The sequence below is a fragment of the Callithrix jacchus genome, chromosome 8 (assembly GCF_049354715.1).
Source record: "Callithrix jacchus isolate 240 chromosome 8, calJac240_pri, whole genome shotgun sequence".
NCBI classification, from domain to species: Eukaryota; Metazoa; Chordata; class Mammalia; order Primates; family Cebidae; genus Callithrix; species Callithrix jacchus.
The window spans coordinates 46,442,391-46,452,999 of record NC_133509.1 but is presented as its reverse complement, the minus strand read 5'-3'; the positions used below and the strand labels follow the sequence as shown (position 1 = coordinate 46,452,999).

General features: G+C 44.0%; 1 protein-coding gene across 2 annotated transcripts in view; it reads left to right on the top strand.

The window, feature by feature from the left end:
* The first annotated feature begins 5,613 nt into the window (after positions 1 to 5,613).
* BUB1B (BUB1 mitotic checkpoint serine/threonine kinase B) overlaps positions 5,614 to 10,609 on the top strand; it is a 69,504-nt gene continuing 64,508 nt past the window's right edge. For both annotated transcript variants that reach the window (XM_035259856.3, XM_002753599.7), the window contains exons 1-2: positions 5,614 to 5,860; positions 9,874 to 10,017. In XM_035259856.3, the coding sequence (XP_035115747.2) occupies positions 5,826 to 5,860; positions 9,874 to 10,017 (179 nt within the window). In that variant the 5' untranslated portion in view covers positions 5,614 to 5,825. The remainder of the gene's footprint in view (positions 5,861 to 9,873; positions 10,018 to 10,609) is intronic.

Here is a 10,609-nt window from a genome sequence, read left to right as displayed (position 1 = left end):
CCAGAAAGGAGTTTTCATCGAACTGAAGAGAGAAACTCAGCTCCTTGGAGAGTTCCCTAGAACCCTGTCAGCAACAGCTACTGTGAGATGCAACTCGGCAGCAGCCAGCAGCCCCCAGCCTTGGGCTAATGCATCTTTTCACCTTTCACCTCCCTTCCTCCTGGCAACACAGATTGGTTTGGCTGAGTGTGCCCCCTTCTCATTGATTCTTCCACCTCAATATGCCTAATCACTGGTAAATGCAAGATGAAGCTGCTGTTCTGATTAGCAGATCTATCTACCGCTAGCGTAAAAGACTAGCATGATGCTGCTGCTTTCTCAGATGTGGCATCTTTCTGGCCCTGAACACCACCACTCTCCTCCAATTCTGTCCCCTTTCACCCTCCTCCCACCCAGATAGTCCTTCCTTCCTTTGTGGTTGCACAGTAAACAAGCAGTCCAAGGGTTCCCTGGAGGTCCAGAGGTTTTCATGTTTGGAGTGTTTGGCCTGCTAAAGCTGTTGTATTATCTAAATCCAAAAGTCAAAGTTAGGCAAACCAAAGTTGGGGAAATCAGCCTTCTCACAATTAAGAACACACACTATCCACAAACCCAGGCACGAGATCGTAGACTTTTGGACAAGTAAATCCATCTAAAAACCACTGATGCAAATAAGGTTGGCTTTGATGAAAATAAGTGCATAAAATTGAGGAGTTTCCTAGAACAGTTCCATAGTGTTACCAGTTGCCACTGTGCCTGAAATTCTGCCATTAAAATTTATTCCTGGCTGGGAGTGATGACTCACTTCTGTAGTCCTAGCACCTCGGGAGGCTGAGGGAGGCAGATCACTTGAGCCTGTGCAACATGGTGAAACCCCATCTTTACATCTCTACAAAAAATACAAAAATTAGCTGGGCATGGTGGCATGCACCTACAGTCCTAGCCACTCAGGAGGCTGAGGTGTGACGATCTCTTAAGCCTGGAAGGTAGAGACTGCAGAGCTGAGATTGCACCACTGCACTCCAGCCAGGATTGCAGAGTGAGACCTTATCTCAAAAAAAAAGAAAAAAAAAGATTTATTCCTTCAGAAATTTTCTTCTCTTGGAGCCTCCTATTACAATACACAGAGCTCTGGAGGGGCGGTATATTCCCAAAATCTTTTCTGGAGGAAGGAGTGTGGAAAAGTTTCTTTCTTTTTTTCTTCTTCTTCTTTTTTTTTTTTTTTTTTTTGAGACAAAGTCTTATTCTGTCGCCCAGGCTGGAGTGCAGCGGTGTGATTTCGGCTTACTGCAACCTCCGCCTCCTGGGTTCAAGCGATTTTTGTGCCTCAGCCTCCCAAGTAGCTAGGATTACAGGGGCCCACCACCATGCCCAGCTAATTTTTATATTTTTAGTACGGGGTTTCACCATGGTGGCCAGGCTGGTCTTGAACCCCTGACCTCGTGATCCACCTGCTTCAGCCTCCCAAAATGCTAGGATTACGGGCATGAGCCACCGTGCCCGGCCGGAAAGTTTTCTTTATGGTCAAATAAGTTTTGAGACTCGAACATATTTTAATATCCACTGTGGTAGGCAGAATAATGGCCCTCAAAGATGTCTTTGTCCTAATGCACAGAACCTGTGAAGATGTTACTTTATGTGGCAAAAGGGATCACGCAGATGTGATTAAGGTTCAAGACCGTAAGATGGAAAGCTTAGCTTGTATCATCCAGGTGAGCCCAATTTCATCACACCAGCAGAGAAATTTTCCTGACTGCGGTCAGAGAAAGAGACGTGGCAATGGAAGCCAGGTGAGAGAGATGCTAAATTTCTAGCTTTGAAGATGGAGGAAGGCAACCATGAGTTAAGGAGTGCCAGTGTATGCCTCTAGAAACTGGAAAAAAAGAAATAAATTTTCCCAAAGAGCCTCCTGAAAGAAACTTGGCCTTGCCAATATTTTATTTAGCTCAGTGAGACCCACATCAAATTTCTGATCTATCAAACTGTAAATAAATGTGTATTGTGGGCCGGGCACGGTGGCTCACACCTATAATTCCAGCACTTTGGGAGGCCGAGGCGGGCAGATCACGAGGTCGAGAGATCTAGACAATCCTGGTCAACAAGGTGAAACTTCGTCTCTACTAAAAATACAAAAAAATTAGCTGGGCCTGGTGGCATGCACCTGTAGTCCCAGCTACTCGGGAGGCTGAGGCAGGAGAATTGCTTGAACCCAGGAGGCGGAGGTTGCAGTGAGCCGAGATCGCGCCATTGCACTCCAGCCTGGGTAACAAGAGTGAAACTCCGTCTCAAAAAAATAAAAATAAATAAATAAATAAATTTGTATTGTTTGAAACTATTAAGTTTGTGACAATGCGTTACAATATCATTTGGAAACAAACACACCTCATCCTTGGAGATTCATGGTGCGCTTTGGCATATTAAGGGCTCTATGAAGCTTTTCATTTAACCCAGCACTTTAGAAACTTAATTGAACACCAAACTCTTAGTCTCCGGTAACATACATTAAATCTTAGAACAAGATATGAAAAATACTGCATCTCAGCATTAATTTTTTTTTTTTTTTTTTTGAGATGGAGTTTTGCTCTGTTGCCAGGCTAGAGTATAGTGGCGCGATCTCAGCTCACTGCAACCTCTGCCTCCCAGGTTCAAGTGAGTCCCCTATCTCAGCCTCCCAAGTAGCTGGACTACAGGCTGATGCCACCACGCCCGGCTAGTTTTTTGTATTTTAGTAGAGAGGGGTTTTGACCATGTTAGCCAGGATAGTCTCGATCTCCTATCCCCTATCCACTATCCAGTGACTGGTAGGAAGGGGTTAAGTAGGGTGACTCCTAAGTCCGAATTTGAACCCGTAAGGATAAAGTCCTGAACCTGTTACCCAATGAGAATGACAAGTGCTGGGATTACAGGCTTGAGCCACAGCATTAACCGTTAACATCTAGTGTGATTTGGTTCCTGTGTTTTCAATGTGATAAGTGAAAGAATGGGACACAGGATAGGTAAGTTTTGATGTCCCAGCATGGAGGTCTGAAGAGGTGAGGCCTGGGTGGGAAAACTCATGGAGGAGTGATGAATAGATAGGTGGGTACATGCTACAGACAAACTTTGGCTGCTACACAATGTGTGTTGTTGTGCTCAATAGTTTGTGCCAAGACCTCCTTGCCCTTCAGGTTCACCATCTTCTCTAGGATATTTCCCCTGACCTCCTCTCCCCAGGACTAGGTTGGAAGCCTGTCACATGCTTCCACCGCCTCCTGAGTTTATTTATCTCCGGCTTTGGCACCAATGTACTGAAACGGCCTGTTTGCTTGCCTCTCCTACTGGCCTGAAGTTCCTAGAGGGCAAGTTCACTGTTCACATCTTTTGTGTCCCATCCTGCTTGAGCATATTTAGATGAGCCTTTGTCTCATCCATTTAGACCAAATGTGTATGAGCTTAATCCTGACTTTCCTTAGAATTGGTGGGTACAGTTAAAGCCTAAATCTCCACCCTGGCCCCATGTTGGCTGCCCAGCTACAGTCCAGCCTAAGCACTCATGTTCCAAATAAAACCACAGAGCACCTTCATTTTTTTTTTTTTTTTTTTTGAGACGGAGTTTCGCTCTTGTTACCCAGGCTGGAGTGCAATGGCGCAATCTCAGCTCACCGCAACCTCCACCTCCTGGGTTCAGGCAATTCTCTTGCCTCAGCCTCCTGAGTAGCTGGGACTACAGGCACATGCCACCATGCCCAGCTAATTTTTTGTATTTTTAGTAGAGACAGGGTTTCACTATGTTGACCAGGATGGTCTTGATCTCTTGACCTCATGATTCACCCACCTCGGCCTCCCAAAGTGCTGGGATTACAGGCTTGAGCCACCGTGCCCGGCCAGAGCACCTTCTATCATACGTTTTGGAGTTTTACTTTATTTTGTTTACCTACCTCCTTCTTTTCCCGTAGTAAAATATGCAAGGGGTTTAGCCTGAATGTGTTCTACATTATACCACAGTTCATGAGGCAGCCAACTAGGTTATAGGGGAGACAGATCAAAAGACCAAATACTACACTGCCAAGATTGTTTGTAGAAAATGGTCAAAATTGAGAAGCTGTATATATGAACAGGACACCCTGTTGAAAGGAAGTGAAGTGCTAGGTCAGTACTGGCATAAGGTAAGAGATCAAATGAGTCAGAGAGAGAATCCCATGTACCACATCTCACATAATCCAGGAAAGCTTCCTGGCTGTGGAGGACTTGGAAGTAAAGAGTAACCAAAATTTCCTGTGAGGAATTGCCCCTTCCCCTCTCTCAGTCCCAAGGTGAAACACAGGTCTTGGTTCTGAACAATCAAAGTCCTGAATCCACTATCCCCAGTGACTGGGAGGAAGGGGTTAACCAGGGTGACTTCTGAGTCTGAATTTGAACCTGTAAGGATAAAGTCCTGAGCCTGTTACCCAATGGAGAATGACAATAAGCCAATAACAAGAGCAGAGGCAAGAAATGGAGAGAGGTCCAGTTCACGAGTCCTGCGTTAAGCTTTATCTGAAGTCCTTTATATACAAAAGATAGTAAATTCCCTTTTCCAAGTAGGCCAGTTTGAGTTGGATTTCTATTTCTTTGTAATCAAGAGTCCTGACGATTCAGAGGAAAGAAGGACATATATAACATGAACAAAGACAGAAAGCTGGGAACTAAGACTCAGGGAGTAGTAGACAGTATTCTCAGCACCCGCCTCCGGGAACTGCCACCTCTCTGACCATCCACATAGTCATAAAGGAGAAATTCCCTATACCTGGACCTATTTAAAAGACCCTGTTCCTGCCTCAAGGTGTCTAGCACCTGTAATCCCAGCTACTGGGGAGGCTGAGGCGGGAAGATCACTTGAGCCGGGGAGTTGGAGGCTGCAGTGAGCCATGATCAGGCTACTGCACTCCAGGCTGGGCAACAGAGCAAGACCCTGTCTCTAAGACAAACCCAAACAAACAAACAAAAAGACCCTACTCCCCTGGTCACATCTGAGCTGCCACAGTTTCTTCCTCAGTAAATTGAAATTGCGAGAAGAGTTTAATGTCAGTCAAGGCTAGTCTCCCGAAGGGGAAAGAAGAGAGACCTTAGAAGCCATAGCATGGCTGTGGCTATCGCTTGTGGACTGAGCAGAAGAGAAAGCAAGACAATATCATCACTTTATAGATGAGGAAAACTGAGGGCCAGAGAGATTATGTAGCTTGCCTAAGGTTGCACATTTGGTATGATTTTACAAAACTAGAATCCAGCTTTTTTAAATTCAAGGGTGGGGCAGGAAACAGCTGGGTCAGAGTGGCCTAAGAACCCTGGACGGGTGAGATTTGGGGCAGACAGCAGGGGTGGTCTCTCCAGAAGAGTCAGACCAAGTCCCACCACTCAGAGACAACTCCCAACACTCAAAACAGCAAAGAAATTCTGGTATTTTAAGTGTTCCTCGCTCGGCTCAGAAACTCGCCTTCGAGCCAGGACACAGACTGCACCTGCGACGAATTTGTCTTGCAGAAACCTGCAGCGCTTCCGCGGCCATTGACTCCCGGAAACTACAATTCCCCTTATGCACTGCGACTGCGCGGACTAAACCGGTATAAACTCCAAGCCCCAGAATGCATTGGGCGAGAGGCGAGCGCACGGAGGAGCGCAGGGGCGTGGCCACGTTGGCCGCCCGGACCGTTAAATTTGAATCTTGGCGGCTAGGGATGCGGGCTTGAGGTGGCTGGTTTGTAAGGGAGTCTAGTGTGTGCTTTGGTCGCTTCTGTAGCTCCGAGAGCAGGTTGCGGAAGAAAGCCCGGGCAGTCTGCGGCCCAGAGGAAAGGCCTGCAGCCGAAGAGGACCTGAGCCAGGAATGCAGGATGGCGGCGGTAAAGAAGGAAGAGGGTGCTCTGAGGTACGTACAGAAGAAGAGCTGCTGGGGGCTGGGCCTGAGAGACCCGAAGGTGCCTGGTAAGTGACAGAGGTTTCGCTCGGAGCAGTCAGGGAGACCGGCACGGTCAGGAGAACAGGCCCAGCCGGAGCTTCCTTCGCTTTGGCGTCGGACGCCAGAGGTGGAGGTGAAAACGCAGAGGAGTGAGGGCACGTGCGAATCCTGCCGCATCCAGCTTCAAAGCGAAGAAGGCTGCGGGACCCCAGCGGGACAGAGAGCTTGGAAGTTGTGATGTGGTCTGTTTGTAACTCAGCTCAGCCGTCTGCTAGTTGTTTGACCTTAGGCAAATCGTTTGTATGGAAAATGCTGATGTTAATGTTGCCTTACGGGGTTCTGGGGGAATTCAAAGTATTTGTTAAGTAACTGCTTTCAAATAAGCGTTCAACAAATGGTAGGTGCTATGTCAATAGCATAGAGGTCTAAAAAGCCTTTAGCCAGTATAGAGATTTAGATTTATTATTCCAATAGCACAGAGATCTAAGCCTTTCTCTACATGTTTGCGGCGTTTCCTTCTATTAAAAGAAACTACATAGCAGTTCTAGGTTAGAAGTCTGTATGTATCTTCACTATGGTGCCCACAGTGCATTGATAAGTGCTGTGTCATGGGCTCTTTCATTCATGTAACAAATGTTTTTTGGCTAAGCTCTGGGTGCAGCAAATACACGAACAAAAAAATCTCAACCCTCATGAAGCTTAAATTCTGGAATGGGATGAAGGTGGGTGAGTTAGACAATAAAGACGAACTGTTAGATGGAGGTGGTGGTCAGTACTTTAAAAAAAAGCATGTGGGGGTAGGGAATATTGGGGGTGAGGAGTGGTGCAATTTTAGCTTGAACATTGGAGTCTCACTGAGGAGATGTCATTTTTGTCAAGACTTGAAGGAATCTGAAGAGCTAGATATTCTTATATCTGGGGGAGTTACAAAGGCTGAGGGTAAGAGTTGGGGGAGGAAGTTGCACCTGGCGTGTCCAAGGCTATGTCCCTGGAGCAGAATTAACTACAAGGGTAAAAGGAGGTAAAGTAAAAAAAGGTGAAGATGCAGGCGTTGTAAGGACTTGGCTTTTACTCTAGTTGTAATCAAAAGTCCTTGGACGGTTTTGAGCAAAGGAAAGACATGATCTGAGTTGGGTTTAAATGGGATCACTTTGGCTGTTGTGTTGAATAGACAAAGGCAGCAAAGGATGGAAGCAAGGGATACCAGTTAAAAGGTTATTGAAATAATTTAGCCCAAAATAATTCAGCTCAAAAGTGAGTTGAGCCAGGTGGAAAACAGTGGAGATGATTAGAAGTGATTGATTTCTGTATACATTTTGAAGGTAGAGCCAGTAGGATTTGCTGACTGACTGAGGGGTATGAGAAGGGCATCAAAGTTGGCACTGAGATTTTTGGCTTGAGTAACTGAAGAATGGGATTGCCATTTATTTGAGAAAGAGGAAGACTGGGAGGAGCAGGTCTGGGAGGAAGTGGAGGCAGTCTTAGATCAATTTGGGATATTTAACTGAGATCGTTTAATCACTATTTTTAAGAGCAAGAGAAGAAAGGTCAGATGAATTCAACAAACATTTATTCAGGGCATAATAGTGTTGTATCTTGTATTAGGTGGTGGGCATATAAAAATAAATGGCATGGTCCTTACTTACCTTTACAGGGTACACAATATACTACTGGTCCTGGTATAATGTTTCATTATAATGTTGATGAGAAAAAAACAGTTTATTGTTGGGCTGCTGTGTATGTGGAGTTTGCTTGTTTTCCCAATGTCTGCGTGGGTTTCCTTAGCTATTCTAATTTCCTTCTATATCCCAAAAATGTGCCTGTTAATTGGTGTGTGTAAGTGGCCCCAGTCTGAATGAAAGTGGGTGTGAATGTGAGTGCGCCGTGTGATGAAATGGTGGTCCTGTCCAGTGTTGATCACTCTCTGAGTTGCTGAGATGGGCTCTGGCCACCCTCAACCCCTAACTAGAATAAGTGTGTTGGAAAATGAATGAAGGAATGAGTTCAAATGATTGTAAAGTAAAAATCTGTAAAGGCCAGGCGCGGTGTCTCACACCTGTAATCCCAGCACTTCGGGAGGCCGAGGCAGCAGGATTGCTTGAGCTCAGCAGTTCAAGACCAGCTTGGGCAACATAGTGGGACCTGCCTCTACTAAAAAAAATTATACAAAGTGTACAATAATCATACAAATGCATGACAATAAGCAACACCTTATGAAAGTGCCCAGCAGCCCCACTATAATGTAATTGTTTGTTTTTGAACTTTGTGGTAGTAGAAGGTGCTTCTTAAAAGTTTCACTCTCAAACATTTATTCCTTGAGTTAACCCACAAACACCATGACTGCGGTCACTCACTGATTCACGAAAAATTGGGTAAATGATTATTTTTTGTTTTTATTAATTGTTCTTAATTGTATGGATAGCCCACATTTATTTCCATGTTTAATATTAAAAGTGCTTTGGGTCTTTATTTAGAAGTTTGATGATGTTTTTGTGACCAGAAATATGCCATAGGAACTTAACTCTTGTTTATATCAATCAGCCTGTGGCAAAATTGGTTTTGTTACGTCATTTCGATTAAAATCATAGTTTCCAAGAAGTTGTCTCCAACGTTAAGTGAAAACTTATTGTAGTTAAAAAGATGTGACTAATTAGAACTCGAATTATTAATCACAGTTACTTTTTCAGCACTCATCTAGACTGAAGTCCCATATAACTTTCACTCTGTTTCAAAGATTAGTGCCGATCTGTCTCTCTTTTTGTTTCAAATTCAGAGATAATGTCTTTTAGAAGTAGTCTTCTATCAAACCATTGCAGGATTCTGAAGAGCAGAAAACATGATGATAATTACCAAAACGTTTTGGGGATTCTCCCAGTAGGCTTGATAGAATTAGGTGTGGGGATGCAGGGAATTTTGACTAGTAAACTGTTTGTTTGCTTCTGCTCTTGGCTACCTGTATGTACAAACTTCAGTTTTGAGTCATCAGTTGAAACATGGGACATTAGTCTCACCAACACTTTGCTAATTGTATTTATTTTTATGAGACAGGGTCTTGCTCTGTTGCCCAGGCTGCAGTGCAGTGGTGTGATGCTGGCCCACTGCAGCTTTGACCTCCTGAACCCAAACAATCCTCCAACGGCAGTCTTCTGAGTAGCTGCAACCATAGATGTGTACCACCACACCTGGCTAATTTTTTATTTTTTGTAGAGATGGGGGTTTTCCTATGTTACTCAGGGTGGTCTCAAACTCCTGGGCTCAAGCATTCCTCCTCCCTCAGCCTCCCAAAGTGGTAGCATTACAGGCATGAGCTACCATATCTGGCACTAATTTTAAATTAAACTAGATGATGCATTCAGTGGTAGGTATAGAAGTACTTGTTGCCTCTTTGCCAAATTTATAAATCTTTTGTTTCCTTCTTTTCTTTGTGCCTTAACCTCTATTCATTTTTCTTTTCCTTTCTTTCTTTCTTTTTTTTTTTAAATTAAACAAGATGGGGTTTCACCATGATGGCCAGGCTGGTCTTGAACTCCTGACCTCAGGTGATCTACCCACCTTGGCCTCCCAAAGTACTAGGATTACAGGCGTGAGCCACCGCGCCTGGCCTCTGTTTTTTTAAAGGAAGAAGTGGGGTCTTGGTATGTTGCCCAGGCTGGTCTTAAACTCTTGGCTCAAGAAATGCTCCTATTTTAACCTCACAAACTGATGGGATTATAGGTGTGAGCCACCGCACACGACCCCGCCGTATTCTTATAGTACTGTCCACAGTATCCTTGCCAGATTGTCTTCCATTAGGCGATACTGTAGCCATAAACCTGAAAACCAGGTAACAGATAAAGCAGCTTAGGAGTATAATAATAATACCGTGTCAGTCCACCATCTTCAACCCAAGACCGTGAATAATCACCTATTTGAAGACATTTGCAATAATCTAGTGCTATAATTCAATGTTGGTATGAGATTTACTTTTGTTTCTTTCTTCACAGTGAAGCCATGTCCCTGGAGGGAGATGAATGGGAACTGAGTAAAGAAAATGTACAACCTTTAAGGCAAGGGAGGATCATGTCCACACTTCAGGGAGCATTGGCACAAGAATTTGCCTGCAACAATGCTCTTCAGCAGCAGAAACGGTATGTAGAATGTCTGAGTCTCAACCTGTCATCATTCATCTCCAACTGTTGTAGATAATGTGGGTGTGGATCCATGGGGAATGGCATAATGAGTACTCTTTAAAAATGAGTAATATGAGAATCTGTTCCCTACCTGCCTTCTCATCACATGACAACTATCCCAGGATATCCTCAAGTATAATTAAAAACAAGGGCTATAGGATTTAATTTCACTTTGGAGCAGGCAAACTATTTTTAGCAATAGAAATACATTTTATACAGGGGGCAGTGATAAGCATAGTAAAGTAAGTATTATATTGCAATGTTTCCCAAAAGTATTATGTCATTCTGGACCCCTGAACAGACTTAAGTCTTTGATGGTAATTGATAAGGGATATTGCCTCCTTGGATTGTGAGTACTGAGGGAGAGTGGATTTGCTATCTTTTATGTGTACTGAATTATTAACTTTCTAGGAAGTTATTTTTGAGAGTATGACGAAAATAAGTGGTCTCCAAACACATGTAAACCTCAGAAAAATTGAACTTGTACTAGAAAGTTCTCAGTAATGATTTAACAAATTTAACAAATACAAATTTTTGTATTTTGAGTAGA